The 20,926-nt window shown below is 40.4% G+C and overlaps 3 protein-coding genes across 4 annotated transcripts; all 3 read right to left on the bottom strand.

The window, feature by feature from the left end:
* On the bottom strand, positions 1-10,853 carry LOC108066266 (uncharacterized). Of its 2 annotated transcripts, none has more exons than XM_044393382.2 (3): positions 10,112-10,853; positions 1,007-1,898; positions 1-141 (listed from the first exon to the last, which is right to left on the bottom strand). In XM_044393382.2, exon 2 carries the CDS (start codon positions 1,545-1,547, stop codon positions 1,098-1,100), a length of 450 nt encoding a protein of 149 aa, XP_044249317.1. In that variant the 5' UTR covers positions 1,548-1,898; positions 10,112-10,853; the 3' UTR covers positions 1-141; positions 1,007-1,097. The 2 variants fall into 2 exon arrangements, with proteins under 2 accessions (XP_044249317.1, XP_070069696.1); XM_070213595.1 differs by lacking the exon at positions 10,112-10,853 and adding an exon at positions 3,193-3,420.
* Positions 10,854-17,144: 6,291 nt separating this feature from the next.
* Zip42C.1 (Zinc/iron regulated transporter-related protein 42C.1) lies at positions 17,145-18,388 on the bottom strand. The gene is made up of 2 exons (XM_017148320.3): positions 17,255-18,388; positions 17,145-17,185 (listed from the first exon to the last, which is right to left on the bottom strand). The coding sequence occupies exons 1-2, from the start codon at positions 18,369-18,371 to the stop codon at positions 17,145-17,147; spliced, it is 1,158 nt and encodes a 385-aa protein (XP_017003809.3). The 5' UTR covers positions 18,372-18,388.
* A 1,334-nt stretch (positions 18,389-19,722) lies between these two features.
* On the bottom strand, positions 19,723-20,719 carry Zip42C.2 (Zinc/iron regulated transporter-related protein 42C.2). The gene is made up of 2 exons (XM_017148321.2): positions 19,822-20,719; positions 19,723-19,763 (listed from the first exon to the last, which is right to left on the bottom strand). The coding sequence occupies exons 1-2, from the start codon at positions 20,717-20,719 to the stop codon at positions 19,723-19,725; spliced, it is 939 nt and encodes a 312-aa protein (XP_017003810.2).
* Between the last annotated feature and the right edge of the window lie 207 nt (positions 20,720-20,926).

Genomic DNA, 20,926 nt, shown 5'->3' with positions numbered 1-20,926 from the left:
GTAAAATTTGCACTTTCTTGTCCAAGCGATTATTGGAAGTGAACACAATTTGCATTAGATTTCAGCATTAATTTTCTTAAGTAGGCGCTAGATGATAAATATTTCCCCTTTTCTCTCCTCTTGGTCAACTGCAGTGCGTAGCTGAAAATAGATAGAAAATGTGCATTTGAGCCTGGGAAACTTTTAAATGATTAATTGGAAAAGTTGCTCCAAACTTTTGCCCCAGTAACATGGCTTTATCTACCTCGTAAAAAATATGTTTCTATATCTAGATGAGCAATCGGCGCGACTACAACAACATTTGCCTCAAAACCATTTCGTTTAAAAATCCGCGCAGAAACTGTTTGGTCATTTGGCATTTCGTTCGTTTGGTTTTCAGAGCGCCTTCAACTTGACCTCAGGAGAGGATTGTCGAGAGAACCTAGTGGCTTTCCTCTTACATCGGTCCCAAAACAAAGTGCGTCACACGAATGCGACGACGGCAGCTGATGTCTCCCAATAATTATATCCGAAAATGAATATATAATGTGTATTTTCAAACCAATTCTGTGTTCGCGGATTGTTTTGCTTTCGAAAAGGCTGTCTGTGGTTAATTATAGACTGCCATATAGGCTGTATAGGGCAAAATTCATTAACGATCGGACGTATATATACCTGTACATGCGCGGATCCACGGGGGGATATGTGGTATTCAAGGAATGTGCTACAAAATATTTGTTCTGGATCTGCCACTGATCCTTGAACATTTGTTCGATCTTTAACTATTTAAATTGCAATTTACCTATAGGTATATATATATCCTCCATATCGATACTACCAATTATACGAATTTCACATTTTTTTAGGTACAAATTAAGGCGTTCAGAAACGTGGCTGAGAATGTTATCTAAAGATTTTTCACCTAAAACACAGCAACTAAGTGCGAAGTGATAGGAACGGTGGTATTCAGAAAGCTTTTCTTTGAATCTTATAATTCTATTATCCCCTAAACTATTATTTATCTTACCCTTTCGTTATCCAAACAATGCTCTTTCCGCACGACAACAGCTCGACCGAAAAACGAACGATTCAAAACGATGATCTGCTTATTCTGATTCTTAAGATTTCACTAGCACTTGTTTCACTGTCTCAGCACTGCCGCCAATCAATTCACCATAATTGCACAGATCTTCAGTTATGTTTAGCTCGCTGAGGGTGCGATTCGAGTGTTTATTCAGGGTGGCGGTCTTGTGGAAAATTCTTAGGCGCGGATCGCGGGGTATGTAGTGCAGGAACACCTTGTTCGACTTGCCGCTGTTGTTGTAAGTACGGGGATTGTTGTTCTGGCTCTTGTCGAACGATTTAGCACTGCTGCTGCAAAATGCAGATGTTGCAGATGTTGCTTTGCCTGCACGATAGAATGACTTGGACCGAATGTCATTCATTAAGAACGCTAAGGGGTTTATCACAGGCCAACGGAGAATATATTGAGCGATCGCGGGGCAGTTGCAGTTGCAGTTGTAGCAGTTTGTGCTGCCGGTAAGCGGATTTTGCCCTGGCAGCCACATGCGGTACTTTGTTTTCACGGAAATCAAACACTTTTCGATTCGCGACCGAACACAAAAAATAACGAATACAAATTAAACACAAAACACAAGGAGGTGTTGCCGCGGCTCCGGGATATTCTGCCGCTCCCCGTGTCAAGTGCGCGGGGCGTGGTGCGGAGGCGGATGGGCAGACATTGTATATCCTATGTATATCCTATGTATCCACGGCGGGGCGACCAACGCGGCGTATGATTAATTCGTCTCTGGCGGTGCAACTCAATCGCTGTTTGCGAATCGCCTCCTTTGCTCGCTGGCGCCTGATAATGATTTATGATCTGCGTCCTCGATTAGCTGCTGTCTTCGGTGCAAATGCTGCAAGGGAGGCGGAAAGAGTGGGGACAACGGTTAGTTGAGATTCCTCTGATAAATGACTTAAATACGACCAAGGGGCCGAGCTTAAATCTATTAATATATTCAATGGGAGCAATAAATGGGCTCCGAGCTCTCCACGAAATTCCCACAAAAGCAATGGCCGCATATCAACTTAATCTACTCAATTGACCAACAATACTGAATTGGTGTATGTATTTTTATTTTTAGTGAAGTCACCATATCGTTTTATTTCAATCTAATAAATAAAACTAAATGTTTTTTAAGGTTTTTAAAACTAAACTTTTTACATTTTTCAAAAATATAACGTCTGCCTAATTAAAGCGCCCTAAACCGGCTATACTTTTATTTAAATCTTTATCAGCCCTAGCTGCTGTGACAAGTTTTGAATGGAAATATTAATCAAAGGTTTTTTTTTGTCGTTTAAAAATGGAAAACACGTTTTGCGCCTTAGCATTTGTATTTCTGCAATACTGAGCGCCTTCGTTTTTATAACTAATGAATGAGCCAAATGATTATTGCATGAAGGTGAGTTGCGAAAATGTCTGCCCTCTACACATGGCAAAATAAATTTGGGCCACAATATATGGATGTTATTCGGGTAAATATTGAGCATATTCCTTCTGAACATTTATGTCAAGATCTAAAATCCATTTCTTAACCAAAATATTAAATATAGCTTTACTTTTTCCCAACCAATGGGAAATTTTGTACTCTAATCATCAAGGAAGCTACTAAGTATATTGAGTAAATACAGAATGTGCCTGCGAATGGCCAAGTTCAACGTTCGATAGGCGAGGTGATTAAAACGCTCGTATATTGCAGGCTGAACCGAACAGAGAAGTCGAGTAAACAAGGAGCGGCATGCTTTATTTGCCGAGATTTTCAGTTCTAAAAACGCGACCGTCTGGTTTCCGACTTTAGCTAGACAACGAAATTGTCTCTTATCAAAAATCAAATTCGGATCACGATTACATGTACTTGTGAGAGTACACGATCTATAGTTGGTATATAAATGTGAAAAGGTGATAGCGGCTCTCAGGCCGAAAGTGCTGGCTGGCTTATCTTTACAATATAATTGGCAGAAAATGGTTTTATTCGTTTTGAGGCGATAAGCTAATGTCTAGCCTTCGAACCAAAAGATTGTAGTTGAAGTTGACATTGTTGCGAACAGGCGACTTTCGATTATGGTGTATTTATAAGCTTTCTTTCTCGGTAGAAACAAATCCTTTTTAAATTTTAAAATTAAATAAAAATATTTTTTTCTTGACATTACATTTTTCATTGAACTCGTTGCAAACTAGTTCAGTGCTATCTGCTGCGCCCTTTTGTATGCTACACTTTTGGAATGCACTCGCGTTTGCCGTAGCACTTTTACTTTGTAGAGCAAATCGTGCTTGAAACCTAAAGTCCACATTTTGTTTAGTCCGTATTTACACAACAATAGCGGCCGAAAAACACAAAGAAAGCCGAGAGTTGTGGTGCTCAAGGGGCAGCCGCCAACATCTCTGTAAAGTCCACACGTTTCGCACTCGGATTTTAATACGGATTCGGATTCGGACTGGGACTCAGGGGTCGGATTGAAGATTGAAGAACAACAGACCCGCAGCTCGGCGAAAGACCGACTAAACCTAAACCCACTCACGCCGCTGCCCTGCCGGCGGAATAAAACAGAGCAAAGCGTAGCGGCGGCTATCGTTTGCCTTAATCTAATAAATTTCTTATCAAAGAGCGTCGTGAATATAGTATTTTTCTATATCTGTGCGTTTGTGCAGTTACAAATACACGCCGAGATACTCGCCGAGTGGGGCGTCGGTATGTAATGGCACACGCGTCGGCGTCTGTCAACATGCCAACCTTTTGTGATGCGGTCTTCTCGGTCTCTTTTTTTTGGCAGTGGTGGTCAGATTTTGATTCGGAGCCTGACATATATGTATTTATATGCTTTTATATAGACCGGCGAATGTATGCGCTTTGTAGCGCTTGTATACCAATCATGTGATTGTGGGTAATTGCTATTCTAGTTACAACGACAGTGCTATAAAATCACACCAGACGTCCACAACCTTGATCTGCTAATAAATATTATTTTTCTATGAAACAGCTGGGAACTGTCAAGTGTAAAAAATTCAAGTCAAAATCGATTTTATAAATTATTCTTCATTTAATGCAAATTTAAAAGAAATGGAAAAACCTTACACTTCGTTCAAAAATGTTAAATCTGTGACACATTGATTATAGTTAATAATAAGTATTAATTATTCGACAACGATTACTTAAGCCACATTTTTTGCTAGCATTTTTAGAAATTTAATCTGTATCATTAAAATTATTTGGCATTAAAACTTTGGCCTGCCGAATCCAATCAGATCTAGACCAATCTGCTTTTGCATTTTATCAGCTGCTTGACATAATTCGAGGATAACGAGTAATTACCAGGCACATAACTTGGCTAAAATTGCCTATTTTAATTATGTTGATAAGTCGAAAAAAAACTTTCTGCGTCGTTCTTCAAAGCAGCTAAATTGTGAGGCAATTATTTTGTGGGTTCTACGAGTTTGGCGATAAGTTTTATAGCAACCATATTTAACACGGGGGTTCTGTTTGACGCTGACCTAGGCTATTGAATTTGGGCCATTGGTCTGATTACTATATGGCCAGCTCTAAAATGTACGTTTACCTGGGAAAACCGTAGGAATGTGCGCATTGTCTGGAGCCGAGATATAAAACTCGGGTTGTCGAGCTCAAGCTAAATACATTTCCTTAATTGCTTGTTTTGATTATACAAAGGGAATACCTTGAAGTAAACTGAAGACCTAATGCAATTTCACCGTCTGCCTTTACGTTTTAATTGAAAGAGTTAAGCAAATTGATTGAACCATGTGATGGCGGCAAGGACAAGCTAGTCACCTTGAATCGAATTGAGTTTGCTTTTCTCAATCGCTTTCAGAATTGCCCATTAGTGTGTCAACCGGACGAAGTTTGTTTTGCGAATGGTTTGTCTAAGATGGAGGAGCACCAATAACAAATATTCCCCACTGGCAGCCATTGTCCTTCGAATCCTGCACTTTTATGGCAGCTGAGGGAATTCCACCCCGAGATCTTAGCCCCGACAGCGAAAAGTTTACAACTTAAATAATCTTTGACGCCAAAGTTCACACCAAAGAAAATCGTTCGATAAGATGCTTTGTAATGTGTGCTCAGCTTGCTAACATCTGATGTTGGTTTCGCCTTCAGTTCAATTGAGCTCTGTAATTGATAGTGGGTTCGGCTAAGAGCCATTCTGGATAGAAAACAACTGGTGGCAGTTGTTAATTGATTTGCGGTTTAGACGTTTTGTTGGGCGGTGTCAGGGGGATTATTTTCCCACGGATTCAAGGGAGATTCACTTACGTCCTATTATGTATGTGATTTCATGCTCAATTTATTTCTCAAGTATTTGCGGAGAACTTTTAGATTTTTTATTGAGGCAGTATTTAAGAAAAATTTGTTAAATCATTTTTCCAAACAAGTGAAAAACAATTTTTAAATAAATAAAACATTTGGAAAATCCAACTGCTTAAATAACCTCGGTTTTTGGATTTTTTTATTAGCGCTTGTAAATAACTTATAAACTAAAATGGGACTTGGCTGAAGCCGTCACTTGAAAGCTTGACGAAAAAGCCACCGCAAAAATAGCAAAGGAGGCCACTGGATACATTTAACAAGTGCAGGTGGGTACAAACACAGACAGGTGTCGCTGTGGACTGGCACACACTTTCGGCGTCCTTTCATGTTTTATATTTACCTTTTACAGGACGCGGACGGAGGACAACAAATGGCAACAATAAACTGCAGCGACAGCAATGTCAGCTCTCAAAAAGTTATGGGGTCCATAAAAAATGAAAATGGCGGCTGCACTTTCCCACTACGGGGTACACATGGTACATATATATGTACAAATATATTTTTAAAGGATTACCATGATTTTCGCCTTCAACTTGACAAACTTTGCGGTTGAACAAACACAAGAAAAATTCCCTATATTGATTTTTTTCCATGCTCTAGGATTTTTGTATTTTCTTGTTCAGGGTTGTGTGCTCCTAATTGTGCTACCGAAGGATATGCAAGATGAGATTACTGCCAATATTTGTCATCTTTATAAGTAATGTAAGGTAAAATTTCATGTAGAGGTCAATAATTGGATGTCTTAAGTTTCTGTTTATTATCAACTATAAGGTTTTCTTAGCTAATTTGTAATTGATTTGTATATAACAGCATGAAGAGGCAATATAAACTTTGGCACAGAATTATCTAAAACTTTTTGATTTATTTTATATTAATTGATTTTACCTATCTTTCTGAAAACAAACGATAGTTATAAATATGTTTGCTTAACTGACTTGTTAATTTCGGATTAAAGTTATAATGCCCTCTTGAACGGTTTAAGAAGGAATAATTCTAAGAAAATTACCTGAACTAATTTCATCTGGTTCACTGGGACAAATCTAAAACGCAATTCTCCCCTTGTGATTGAATGGGAACTTAGAAAAATACACAAAAAAACGGACCAAGACAAAGGGCTTTGTTTTGCCACTCTTTCCGTGGTTTTTTATGTTGTGGCTGCAGCCTTTTAAAAAGGGCAAATCGGCAAAAAAGGCGGACATTTGGCTATGCGTGTAAACAACTTCAAGGCTGGGGTGTTTTTCATTTTCTAATTTCTGCTCTCGACACGGGCTTCCAACGCGAAGCCCAAAAGGTTGAATGTGAAATGCAATATGCAAATGAAAGTGCAAAATTTAACAAAGTAATAAACCCGTTGACTGAAAGTTGGAATGCATTCACATGAATTTAAGCACAGCACTCAAAATTAAACCTGTGAATTATTCATAATCGATTTAGAATTAATAAATCATCCCAACTGATTTCATTAATTAACCGACCATTAATCAGATATTCCGATATTGTATCTGTAATTGGAGAATCTTTAATGGATTTATGCACCGTCAATTTAAAAAGTTCCGGATAAGCCTACCCATCCAAGGTCATTTTTCCCAGAATGGGGCGGTTAAGGGGGTGACAAGGTCGTCGTCGGAGGAGCATATGATGTAATTACGAACAAAACGCTTTGCGACAAATTTGCCAACAGAAATTAAGCAGCGCGTCACGCAGTCTTTGGGCTTTGTTTATGTGCTTTTTCCAAGTTTTGTTTTCGCTGATCATGTGACAGCTGGGGGAAAATGTACTTTGAATGCTCCTAATTGCTCCACTTACGCGCAAGTGTATCTGGTGGCGATAAAACCGTTCCTTTGTCAACTGTTTACTCGATACCTCGGCTCCGCTGGACTCCGAGTCCAATAAACAAATCGTCAGTGACTAGTCCAAACAATCAATTTAGCGCAACTCTGTGTAGAAATAACTTGCTGTTGGCCTGGCACTTCCTGCACTCTCGTCAGTTGTTGCTCCCCTCGAGTTCGAAATTGGACTGACTGAACAGCGATTTCCCTGCCTTTCCCTTCTTGGCTCTCCCTCACTCCTCAGTCCCTGTCTCTTTCTCCCTCTAGCCCACTGTTTGTGCATCGGGAGTTTTTAATTTCCAAGTGCCCCGACGCATTTCCCACCACTAAACACTTCTTTGCTTCTGCCTGTTTGCGTTCTTTTGACGCAATGGAAATTTACCAGTTGACATCATTAGATTCCGTCGCATGTCTTCAGTTTTTTGTGTTCATAATCCAAAGAATTTCATATTTCATGCAACACAAAAAAAAAGAACGATTATTAAATACCCTCAAATGCAGATAATGTCCAGGATGGATTTTAAATCTAAGTTTCGAGTGAGTTTACAATTAAAATAAAAATCTTTGTGAAGTACATTCACCTCTTCATAAGTTAATCAAAAATATGTATAATATCATTTGTATAAATTTATATTAAATGTTGTATTTTAAGTACATTAGTAATCAAAATATTTTCCATTTCTGCTGCGAACTACAAAAAAATTGAATTGGCGTGCCAAAACCCAAGTCCTCAGTCAAGGATTAGCCAGCCAAGATGAATGCTATATTTGCATGTTGAACTCATTCGAAGGTCACATGATAAACAATCGGAAATGGTATAAATATGCATGTGGGTGAGCAATCAGTAAGGCGATATAATAAATCAAGTGCAACTTTGTTGCTTTGGCCTATTACCATTTTATACACTTTAAATGTCAAACAGACATTAAAACAATCTCTAAAAGCGGTTGGTGCAGTATTTGAGTTTGTCACCAGATCAAAAGGCAGATAAGATAAACCAAGACAATAAAAATAAGACGCTAAAATTAATTAGCAAGTATTTTGTTTGTTCATAAGACTTTGCAGTGGGAAAAGTTTAACTCAATTGCTTGAAAAAAAAACTTGGTTTGGCAGTATTTCAAATAGTATGCAAATGAGTACAACGTAGGGTCTGGAAAATCAGCAAACACTTAAAACATTTGCAGTCCGAGCAATTTGGATATTTAATTAAGTCATTGCGAACTAATGTGAGTCCAGTGGAACTAATGAAGCGTCTTTAGAGCAATTAGCATTATTAACACAGTTGTGATACAAATCGCTGGGGCGACATATGAATTGTATAAACCGGTTCTGAGGCTTCATTTCGATTTTGTCTCACACGCATTGGCAATCAGCTGTTGGATTCCTCACCGCTCACTGCTGACACACATTATCCGGCAGAACGGATAAACCTCAAAGCAAAATAATAATAATAAATGCACAAAGGTCTTACCGGTTTTATCAGTTGCTACAGACAGTTGTTTTCGGCTTTTTCCCCATCCTCTGCACTGCCGTTTTCAAACTGTTTGAGCTGTTTGAGGGTCAATGGCTTCTAAGCCAAAATATCTAGACACATTACGACTTCGAAATGCATAAAAATCAGAAAATCGCTAGCTCAAGGACGACAGCCAAGAGAATGGTTTTCGATTACAGTAAATCAAATTTGCAGAACGACAAAAAGAACCGAAAATCGAAGCCAAAAAAGCGTCTGCATATATTCGAGTATGAATGTAAGTCAAGGCACTATATCTGATATCTTAAGCCACACAGAGAAAAAAACGTAAATCGTTATTTAATGACATCATAATAATATAATTTGTAGTTAAGAGCATCTTACGATCACTGGATTTCCACTATTAGGCAATTATGTAGTTACATTTTATTTTTCAAAAATAGTAAAAATGTCTAGAATTTTCTGTAGCATTCCCGATAAATCAAGTTAAAAATGTCAGTAAGACTTTCTTTGGGTGCTTTTAAAGCTGCGTGCAACTCATACCACAGGATTTTGAATAGTGGGGCATTGGTAGGGATGGATGGATGGATGATGATGGTGCCGAAGACAAAGGCAATAAAAGCTAAATGACTGGGAGCAGCAAAATGGCGGCGCGTGTGTGACAAGCGAAAATGGCCGAAACTGTGCGGTTAACCAGCATCTCATCTCGCCTTCGTCCTTCAAAGCCACCCCTCCTCCCACTCCCACTTCCACCCAATCCCATGGCTTATGTAAATGGAGCAAGTGTGGATGAGTGAGGCGTTGAGGTAAGTCAGAGCCCAAACTCTTTGGATTTATCTTTCCAGAGAAGCCTTGATTGAATAGAAACAACGGGTTTCCTATTTCTTTAGTAAAGCTTTTTTTGTACAGTGGGCACAAATGGGCTATCTATTTCTCATTAATACATTGATCAGGGCTGGTGAATACCCTACTTACTAAACAAATATGGAGATAACATTCCCATAAAAAGCACACCCGCTTTGTTGGTCTTATCTGCCTCTGTTGAGTCACAACCATACAATACTTAATGCCAACTGCATAAGAGGCAATCACTTTCGGTTTAAACAAAACAATAAATGACTTAAGTATTTCTTCAACGTTCACTGTAAATATACATTCAACGGTCGTGCCAAAACGAGTCCAAAACTGCGGACCTATAAATAGTACCCCACTCGATCATCGACGCAGGTTGTGAAAAACAAAATATATCAGAAATTGTTAACTCATCAGAGCTAAAGATAAAGTCCAAAACAAATAATATTTTATGATAAATGAGAAGAGACTTTTGAGTGGGAATTACGCATTTGCGCTCGGCGTTGTATATACAGAAATACTGTTTCACAAAATTTAAACAGGGTCAACGTATCACTTGAAAATATTAAACAACTTTTTGTTTGTTCGTCTCTTACCGGATTATTTTTGCTGATTTTGTTGAGTTCGTGGTTCCTGGGCTAAATTACAACCATAGCTGGATCTTGGTCCTTTGTCATTGCAGAATTACATTTACATTATAAGCTGAACAATAAAGTGATTGTAGTTGTTGTGCAGGCAAGTCTTTAAATAAACCAAATTTCTCTTTTATTTCCTTTATGTATTTCTCTTCGTCGATTTTGTTAGCCGTTGTTTTATGAATTTCTGCCGCCCTTGCACAGTGGGATGCACTCGCCCGAATCAGCTGGCCTCTGAATATAAATTATTATTTTGCCGTCACAAAATGACTAAATGCCAATAACACTGTATCGTGTGTGTTGGTTTTTATAACTGCTTAAACATCGGGTTTTTTTGTGGAAAGTTATTATCTATAGACTTCGCCCTGCGTTACCGCCCACTGTGCGGGAGTTTCGATTTTTTTTGGCGGGGGAGGCGGGGCAATGACAACACCGTTCAACGGCACAAGTTCACCAGAAAATGTGGGGCGACCGTACCGGAGGTCGTATAAACAAAAGCACAGTCGCTCGAAGGCGGAAATCGCGGACGTAATGCTCCAGATGCACGCAGGAAACGGTGAAAAGCTCTCGATGCACCCAATAGCGGGTTTTTAATTGATTACTTAACGCGTTCTGACGAGAGCAAAAAAATAAGGCAATCTCGGCTAACGGAGCCCTTAAAAATTCAGAAAAATCGAATCGTCCACCACACAAAAACTGCACGACCGTCCGCACTCCAATGGGAACATCATCTGACCGTTGCCGTAACAGCGGCTGTTAACAACCCGTCGGCAGAGGGTGGAAATTTCGATAAAGTGTATCGAAAAATTTATAAATACAAGACTTTCATTTCGAAAGATTTCTGTTTCAGGCATTTACATAATGCAATTTTCCATTAAAGGTGATTGAGAGCTATTCTTGTAAGCAAATTTTTAAATTTAAATTCATACGATATAGATATATCGATACTTTCTGCAACCTCACGATAAAATGTTAATGGGTGCTGTTAACGGCAAAGACTGCTACTGCTTGCGAAACAAATGTTAAATTTACCTAGAATGTTAATGTGAACTTAACTGCTTTGCCGTTACAATTTAATGTGTAGCATATCACGAATGATTCTAACAGCAACGAAAGATGGTGGGTGTAGCTTCAAGTGGGGCACGCGCTGGTTCCGGCTCTTGTTTCGTCGGTAAAGGGAGTGAGTTTCCAATTTGATCCACAGTGCTACTTGCTCGCATATGTATATAAAACATCCTATTTAAATTCGCGTGCGAACTGACTTTGAGGTTAATTGTAGGGGGACAGAACTAAGATTGGGGTAAAGAGGGAGGGAATACCTGAAAAGAAGGGTGCTGCCTAGATGGAATGGCAGCAGCTGATGTGTGTGTGTCGGTGTCAGCAGCGAAGATGTTATTTGCCGCTGACATTGCCCACCCTACCATGATCACCACAGCCGCATAACCTGACACAGGTTGGTGATCCCTTCGACACACGCCTAACTCCTAATCATTATCATCGCTGCAAGCTTCCATTAGAAAAAAATTTAGCAATTCATGTTTATAATAGGTTTAATACAAGAAAAGTAATACTAACAAAGGTGATCATTAAAGTTACAAAGTTGGGGATCATATAAAGTTTATGCTAAGCTCATATTAAATGAGTATATTTAAACCAAGCAAGAAAATTTAATTTAAATTAAAAATTGATTTAAAAAAAATAATTAATTGTAATTGAATTCACTGAGCAAGTATTTTAGTCATGGGGGAATTTGTTTTAAAATATCAAAATCATTGGGATATTATAGTATACAGTCAATCAAAAATGTAGCATTACGACCGGAGCCGATCACTTACCCAAAATATCCAACGTTGAAAGCGCTTTCAATATGTTGCATTATTGGCTGTAATTTTGTTTATAAATTTGAAAACTGCATTTCAATTGACTGAATGTAAAGATAAATTAGGGAAAAGGGGCTTAAACACTTGCTCTTATGACGAGATTTGCTTACTGCATAACGAATTCTTTGATTACACTAGGATTTAAGGTAATTTACGTTAACTGCTTATTTGATATTTATGTTTTAATTAATTTAGCGATAAAGAAATGTAATTTAAATTACGAATAGGAATTTAGTTGATAAGAATTTAACTGATTTAAATTTAAATTGTGTTGGTAAAACTAGACTGGATCACAAAGTGGGTGTTGCAGGCTTGGGCCTGCCCACTTGCGCACTTTCAGCAGAGGGCTGCACTATGTAGGTATGTGAGACACAGGGTGCACTATGTTGTTGGCACTGACGTGCATGAATTTGTACGGAATTGTTTGGACCAGAATTCACAAGAATTTTCAGCGTGGACGCTAGGTGGCAACGCTGGTTGAAATTTTCACAGTTTTCTTGATTAGATTTGTTCACTTTCTTGATTAGACTTCTGTTTGATGCTCTATGATGAATGTGGAGAGCTGATGAAAATCTTGACAATCCTGTGGCGTTGGTGGTAGAAGGAGTAAACTCAACTTCAATTTTCCAAGATGCAGATGAAAATCTGGGAGGAAAATTTTCCTGGGCCGTAAGCCACGTGAAGGAGTAAACTCGACTTCAATTTTCCAAGATGCAGATGAAAATCTGGGAGGAAAATTTCCCCGGGGCCGTCAGCCACGTGAAGGAGTAAACTCGACTTCCAAGAATTTTCCTATAAAACGCACTACTTTATAAGTGGGGTTTTTCCACGAAATAATAGTAAAACTTACTTCCTTTAATCAACAGGAACCCACTGGTAAAAGAAAACCTTATAAAAGGCTGAGGATGTCTGATATTTTCCACGATTTGGTTTGGGTAGATCTCTGGGTTTAAATAAAATACGCTCAGGAGAGAACGATCTTCACACGGCCAAGGTTCAAAACGGAAAGACCGAATAATCGAAATGCATCAGGCAGCCAGGCCTGTTTATCGAAAAAGTGTGGAACCAGAGTTGCTCAAAAAGGATTTATCGAACACGTCTTTTCAGTGTTGTAAAAACCGTAATTATTTAAATTTGGCTCTGCCATTTTAATTCCTGGCGGCAACTTCAAAAACTGGCGGGAATTTTAAATTGAAGTGGGAAATTTAAAAAATGAAAATATTAACGACAAGCGCCCTACAAATACCCCCCCACCAAAATCACACTTTGGGGATGAAATCAACAAAGGGTGATCAGCGCTTGGAGAAGATAAATGTAGCGAAAATTTAATGTTTCGACGATTTTGGGAAGAAAATGGTGTCAGAGGTATCATAGTGGTTATTAAAAGGTACATCCGGTATGTTAGTCAAGTCTGGTTTACGAATGATTGGGCAATCAGGAGTGGATCCTAATTGGAGATGTCTCTCTGACCATTTTCGGAACCACCAGACTCGCGACCTACGGAATTATTGTCAAGTGGTAGTCCAGAATTATCAAAATTATTCTGCAACTGTACAGAATGTTGTGGACTGTTCGAATTGATGTTAAGCCCTGTTGTGATAGCTTGTGTTAGCTTATCAGTTTGATCTTTCATAGACCTAGCTAAAATGACTGACTGCTCTGACATGGCTGCAGCCATCGCTTCCGCTATAGCTTTCTTAATGGAATCAGCCATGCTTTGTTGCTCTGCCTGCGGCAGTGGAGCTGTGTTATCCCCAGGATTTACCATGTTTAGACTTGTATCCTCCAGTCGCTTGGTTTGTGATCGGGTCAAAACCGATATGGGGGGAACGGGGGTTTTACCTACTCCTTTTGACGTAGATGCACCAGAACTATCGGATGGAATACCAGTCAAGTGAGTCAGGGCCTCTTTGCACACAGGGCACAATGTCCTTCCTGGTTTGTTTAGACACTTTTGATGGAAACTGTGTCCACAATTTGTTATATAAAGTTCAGACTCCGACTGAATAATATCAGAGCAACAGTGACAATGAATATCGTCAGTGCGCGGTACTGGCATTTCAACACCGAAATTCTAAATGTAATTATAGACAAATTATTTAAGCCTATTAAAATAAAAATTATTAAGTATTATAAATGGAAGAAATTTAATAAAAATGTGGATATAAAAAAGGTAATCAATCATAAAAGTTTGGAAGCCATGCAAGCAATTCAGATAGTTTAGAGTCAAACATCAGCCAGGTATTACAAGGGATTTGAAAAGTAGAAAAGAAAAGGTTAGGGAATTCGATCATAATCCGATGATCGGCAGGTGTAACTCTTCGAATGTCGCCTTCAAGGTATAGATTGTTGAGTAAATTAAGCAATCATACGCGGACACGAAGTTCAGCCGAAGAAGGCAAAAGACAACATCTTCCTGAAACTCACGATCGCAACGTCGATGAAAATTTTAAAATCCTCAAACGAAAGGAAAAAAAATTTATTTTAATGGACACGAAGCACAGCCAAAGCCAAAAAGGCAAACGGCAACAGTTCAACTTTCTGCCACTCACGATCACAATAAAATAAACCTGTAGGGTATGCAAGCTAAATAAGTGTCAGTAGACGGGATGGCCGTAGCAATTAAATCCACGTAAAAACCAATAAACAACGCTTCCTAATCACAATTTGCCTGCACACGATGATTTTTAAGTAAGATTTCGGAGTCATAAAATTAATTATAACACATCCAGATACTCCAACAAAAAAATTATGTTCAACTGCTAGTCTAGGCAATAAATAAATTATTGTATACACGGAACTAAACAGCTAAACTAAAAAAAGGGAAAATGAAAAACAATAAAAACTCCAAAGTCAGAAATAGAAACCTAGTCAGATGGAAATGACTACCTTTACAAAATATTTGTAATCGGGCTATGCCGGTTTAGCCCCACGTTGGGCGCCAAAATAAGATTATTATATATAATATAATACTGTAGCATATCACGAATGATTCTAACAGCAACGAAAGATGGTGGGTGTAGCTTCAAGTGGGGCACGCGCTGGTTCCGGCTCTTGTTTCGTCGGTAAAGGGAGTGAGTTTCCAATTTGATCCACAGTGCTACTTGCTCGCATATGTATATAAAACATCCTATTTAAATTCGCGTGCGAACTGACTTTGAGGTTAATTGTAGGGGGACAGAACTAAGATTGGGGTAAAGAGGGAGGGAATACCTGAAAAGAAGGGTGCTGCCTAGATGGAATGGCAGCAGCTGATGTGTGTGTGTCGGTGTCAGCAGCGAAGATGTTATTTGCCGCTGACATTGCCCACCCTACCATGATCACCACAGCCGCATAACCTGACACAGGTTGGTGATCCCTTCGACACACGCCTAACTCCTAATCATTATCATCGCTGCAAGCTTCCATTAGAAAAAAATTTAGCAATTCATGTTTATAATAGGTTTAATACAAGAAAAGTAATACTAACAAAGGTGATCATTAAAGTTACAAAGTTGGGGATCATATAAAGTTTATGCTAAGCTCATATTAAATGAGTATATTTAAACCAAGCAAGAAAATTTAATTTAAATTAAAAATTGATTTAAAAAAAATAATTAATTGTAATTGAATTCACTGAGCAAGTATTTTAGTCATGGGGGAATTTGTTTTAAAATATCAAAATCATTGGGATATTATAGTATACAGTCAATCAAAAATGTAGCATTACGACCGGAGCCGATCACTTACCCAAAATATCCAACGTTGAAAGCGCTTTCAATATGTTGCATTATTGGCTGTAATTATGTTTATAAATTTGAAAACTGCATTTCAATTGACTGAATGTAAAGATAAATTAGGGAAAAGGGGCTTAAACACTTGCTCTTATGACGAGATTTGCTTACTGCATAACGAATTCTTTGATTACACTAGGATTTAAGGTAATTTACGTTAACTGCTTATTTGATATTTATGTTTTAATTAATTTAGCGATAAAGAAATGTAATTTAAATTACGAATAGGAATTTAGTTGATAAGAATTTAACTGATTTAAATTTAAATTGTGTTGGTAAAACTAGACTGGATCACAAAGTGGGTGTTGCAGGCTTGGGCCTGCCCACTTGCGCACTTTCAGCAGAGGGCTGCACTATGTAGGTATGTGAGACACAGGGTGCACCATGTTGTTGGCACTGACGTGCATGAATTTGTACGGAATTGTTTGGACCAGAATTCACAAGAATTTTCAGCGTGGACGCTAGGTGGCAACGCTGGTTGAAATTTTCACAGTTTTCTTGATTAGATTTGTTCACTTTCTTGATTAGACTTCTGTTTGATGCTCTATGATGAATGTGGAGAGCTGATGAAAATCTTGACAATCCTGTGGCGTTGGTGGTAGAAGGAGTAAACTCAACTTCAATTTTCCAAGATGCAGATGAAAATCTGGGAGGAAAATTTTCCTGGGCCGTAAGCCACGTGAAGGAGTAAACTCGACTTCAATTTTCCAAGATGCAGATGAAAATCTGGGAGGAAAATTTCCCCGGGGCCGTCAGCCACGTGAAGGAGTAAACTCGACTTCCAAGAATCTTCCTATAAAACGCACTACTTTATAAGTGGGGTTTTTCCACGAAATAATAGTAAAACTTACTTCCTTTAATCAACAGGAACCCACTGGTAAAAGAAAACCTTATAAAAGGCTGAGGATGTCTGATATTTTCCACGATTTGGTTTGGGTAGATCTCTGGGTTTAAATAAAATACGCTCAGAAGAGAACGATCTTCACACGGCCAAGGTTCAAAACGGAAAGACCGAATAATCGAAATGCATCAGGCAGCCAGGCCTGTTTATCGAAAAAGTGTGGGACCAGAGTTGCTCAAAAAGGATTTATCGAACACGTCTTTTCAGTGTTGTAAAAACCGTAATTATTTAAATTTGGCTCTGCCATTTTAATTCCTGGCGGCAACTTCAAAAACTGGCGGGAATTTTAAATTGAAGTGGGAAATTTAAAAAATGAAAATATTAACGACAAGCGCCCTACAAATGGTGATATCAAGTTGGATTATTTAATATATTATATTATATTGTTATATTTTTATTTAAAAGTTAAACTTTATAATACTGAAGTGGTGGTAGAGTTTCTAGGAACAAGTGAGGCTGTCATCGCCCTCAGCTTCGTCAGCTGCAAAAAAAATAAGAAGAACTTAAATTAATATCCTCTTTAACCAGTTGTAAAATAGTTATCACTTACAAAGTATTTGCAGGCCAAACATCAGAGCGAATCCTGCCACGGCGGCCACAAGGGCTCTCCAGCCGGCGTGGCTCTCAGTGAGGATCTCGAAGAAGACCACATAGAGCAGCGTTCCGCAGGCGATGCCCTGGAGCACTCCGGAGGGCAGGCTGGGCTGACCCGCGGCCACCTGCTGGCTGATGCCCAGACCCACGCCGATGCCGATGGGCGTGACAATGGAGAAGGTCACCAGGTACAAAATAGCCAGCGAGCTGCGGGTTCGAGCCACCAGCAGCTCCATGCCGACGCAGAAGGCCAGCACCAGTTTGTGGGCGGCCACAGCTCCGAACATGAACCACACGGTGCTCACAGTGCCCTCCAGTCCAATGGCCATGCCCTCGAATAGTTCGTGGAGGGAGAGGGCCAGGATAATTCCCAGACCACGGGCCGAGGATCCTTCGCCGGAGGGCACGGGCATGTGCGAGTGGCCGTGGTGATCCCTCGGCGCCTCGGGTTCGTGCTCCAACTCCTTCACTTCCGGTTCCGGTTCCGATACCTCTTTCGGTTGAGGCTTGAACAGAACACTGTGCCGGATGCTGCGTCCCCTTTCGAAGGCCAGACTGGCCACCGACTCCTTGCGACTGAGCTTCCGCTGGTGGCGACGCACCACATTGGTCATCAGCTCGTCCAGGGCGTACATCAGGAAGAAGCCCGTGCAGAGGAGCATTTCCGGCAGGGCAAAGGGCGTGGGGGCCAGGAAACCGCACTGCTGGAGAGCTTCCACCACCTCGATCACCTCGGGCAGCATGTGCAGGAAGGTGGTGCAGATGAGCACACCGCCGCCAAAGAAGAGCAGGCAACGCACCACCGCCGACGAGCGGGTCTCCTCGGGACTCTGCTTGGTCCAACCGAAGCATCTGTCCAGGATGTAGGGCAGACTGCCGCAGAGCACGGTGATCACCACGAGCACCACCATGGCGACTATTTTGGCCACCAGCAGCGCATGGTGATCCACGTCGATCTGCGCTTGGTCCTTCGACATTTTCACCGCACCGCTCATCTTTACCTCCCGAGTTGCGAACTTCGACTGAGCTGGCTGGAATTCGCGAGCAGACCAATGTTTTATATCGGCAGTCATATATCAGCGGGAAGTGATTGAAATCTGATCGCTGATTGATACGCGGATTCACGGGCAGACAACGGGCCACCGTCGCCCCAGCGAATTGTTATCTCACTCGATGTCCCATGGACAGGTGGCTTTCCCCGATAACCGAACCATTTCTATAAGGTTCTTTGCGTATTTGCCGATTGAAGGGAACTTCGGAAGTATTGCCTAAATCGGGCTATTTTTATTTTGATTGATACACTTAGCAAAAAATATGTTGTAAATTAATTGGGGGGAAAAAATATAGAATTTTTTATATCTCAAAGATAAATTAGCTCTCGAATTTGCCTAAATCTTCCGATCCATCGCTGTTTTCTACTTAATAAAATATGTATACTTAACCCATTTTAAAGTCGATTTTTATACCCGTTACTCGTAGAGTAAAAGGGTATATTGTATTCGTGCAAAAGTATGTAACAGGTAGAAGGAAGCGTTTCCGACCCCATAAAGTATATATATTCTTGATCAGGATCACTAGCCGAGTCGATCTAGCCATGTCCGTCTGTCCGTCTGTCCGTCTGTCTGTCTGTCCGTCTGTCCGTATGAACGCTGAGATCTCGGAAACTATAAAAGCTAGAAGATTGGCATTTTGCATGCAGATTCTGGGAGTTCCTACGCAGCGCAAGTTTATTTCAAAAAGGTGCCACGCCCCCTCTAACGCCCACTAGCCCTCTCTATCGCCCACAGTTTTGAAGCTATTATGAAAATAGTAACTGATATGTATTTGTTTCGTCAATACATATCGATTGGCCAAGTAAAAGTTTGCCACGCCCACTCTAACGCCCGCAAAACCCATTTAACGCTTAAACCTGTCTAGCGCCTACATTTCCGCCTTTCATGGCCAGTAGTACCAATATCTTGGGGTAGATGGCTCAATTCAATATACAATAGCGCCATCTATTCAGATGGTTAATTTGAACTTTTTGTCCTTTTTTTCTGTGGTCACACTAATTCACAATATGTTATTGCAAATTTTAAATTATTTGAAAAGGGCGCGCATTTTGTCTCTTTTTGCTCGTATTCGTTTTTCACAAGTGCATTCACCTGCGCTAGAGAGAGACGGAAGATGTGCTAGGCAGAATTGAAAGTTTTAGAAGGCCTCCACGTGGAGTTCCCTGGGTAAAAAACGGGAGCTAATTCCAGCTTCGAAAAACAAAAAAGGAGGCATATTTCTATTAAGTTGTTTAGCTGAGTAACGGGTATCTAATAGTCGAGGCACTCGATTATAGCGTTCTCTCTTGTTTTTAATATTTATTTTTCTATATTTTCATTGGCACTCGGTGGTTAAAAGTAATGACTAAACTTATAGATATTCGAATATCCGCTAAGGACATGTGAAATGGCTTTTGCCCCTGGCTTCTCCAACTAAAATAAAAGGAAAAGTTATTGGCTAAGAACTAAGATGGCATACAAAAGCACTCACTTGCTATCTGGAGACCAAACATCAGGACAAATCCTACGACAGACGAGAGTAGGACCCGTAAGCCGGCATGGTTTTTGGCCACGATTTCAAAGAAGACCACGTAGATCAGAGTACCGCAGGCGAGGCCCTGAAGAATTCCCGAAACAGTGCTCGGTTGATTAGCCTCGGCGGATTCGCTGACAGCAATTCCGATGCCCACGCCAATGGGGGTTACAACCGAGAAGACCAGGAGGTAAACGACGGCCAGCAGCCATCGAGTGTGTGCCATCATGATCTCCATGCCGATGCAGAAGGCCAGCACCAGTTTGTGGACTGCAATGGCGCCGGTCATGAACCACACCGTGCTCACACTCATCTCCAGACCAATGGCCATTCCGCCAAAGAGTTCGTGCAGGGAGAGGGCCACGATTATTCCCAGGCCACGCAGCCAGTTGGGCTCCTTGGGGGTTTCTTCTTCTCCAGTTTGGACTACCACCTCCTCGCCCGCCTCCTTAATGGTCACCACATCCACAGCTACCTCTCTTTTCCTCCTTTGCTGTCGTCGACGGACCAAGAAATGCATAATTTCCTCGATGCAGTACATCAGATAGAAGCCGGTACAGAGGAGGACCTCCGGAAGGCCGAAGGGAGTGGAGGCCAGCATCCGGCAATCCTGGAGAGCATTCACCACCTCCACCACCTCCGGCAGCATGTGAATAAAAGTGGTGGCTATTAGCACACCACCGCCAAAGTTCAGGAGACACAGCACCACCTTGAATTCCCGGGCATTGTTCTCGGGTCGCTTTGTCCACTTGTAAAAGCGATCGAGGATATAAGGAATAAAACAGAAGATCAGGGTCACCAGCAGGAGCACCACAATGGCCACGATTTTGGCCACTATCAAGTGTTGGTCTGCCATTGCGATTGAAGTAACTGGCCCACTTTCCACCCATTCAGTTTTTATAAGCAGTTCGAATTGATATCTATTTAAAGATATCAGATAAATTGGCAAATATTTACCCATATTAAGGGCTTAGGGGGTTCGACTTAAGGCGGTCGGTCGAGCCTAGTGGTAAAAAGGTGTGAGGTAAAATTTCGGCATGATATCTTTTTTCGAACATTATCT

The sequence above is a fragment of the Drosophila takahashii genome, chromosome 2R, assembly GCF_030179915.1.
Source record: "Drosophila takahashii strain IR98-3 E-12201 chromosome 2R, DtakHiC1v2, whole genome shotgun sequence".
NCBI lineage: Eukaryota > Metazoa > Arthropoda > Insecta > Diptera > Drosophilidae > Drosophila > Drosophila takahashii.
This window is presented reverse-complemented; position numbering and strand designations above follow the sequence as displayed.

What these genes read in the sequence shown, in the direction of transcription:
- Zip42C.1 (XM_017148320.3), bottom strand. Translation starts at nt 18,371, where the DNA reads ATGACTGCCGATATAAAACATTGGTCTGCTCGCGAATTCCAGCCAGCT. An exon ending in GTTTGGCCTGCAAATACTTT is followed by an intron (nt 17,186 to 17,254) that starts GTAAGTGATAAC and finishes TTTTTTTTGCAG; the next exon opens with CTGACGAAGCTGAGGGCGAT.
- LOC108066266 (XM_044393382.2), bottom strand. Translation starts at nt 1,547, where the DNA reads ATGTGGCTGCCAGGGCAAAATCCGCTTACCGGCAGCACAAACTGCTAC.
- Zip42C.2 (XM_017148321.2), bottom strand. Translation starts at nt 20,719, where the DNA reads ATGGCAGACCAACACTTGATAGTGGCCAAAATCGTGGCCATTGTGGTG. An exon ending in GTTTGGTCTCCAGATAGCAA is followed by an intron (nt 19,764 to 19,821) that starts GTGAGTGCTTTT and finishes CTTTTATTTTAG; the next exon opens with TTGGAGAAGCCAGGGGCAAA.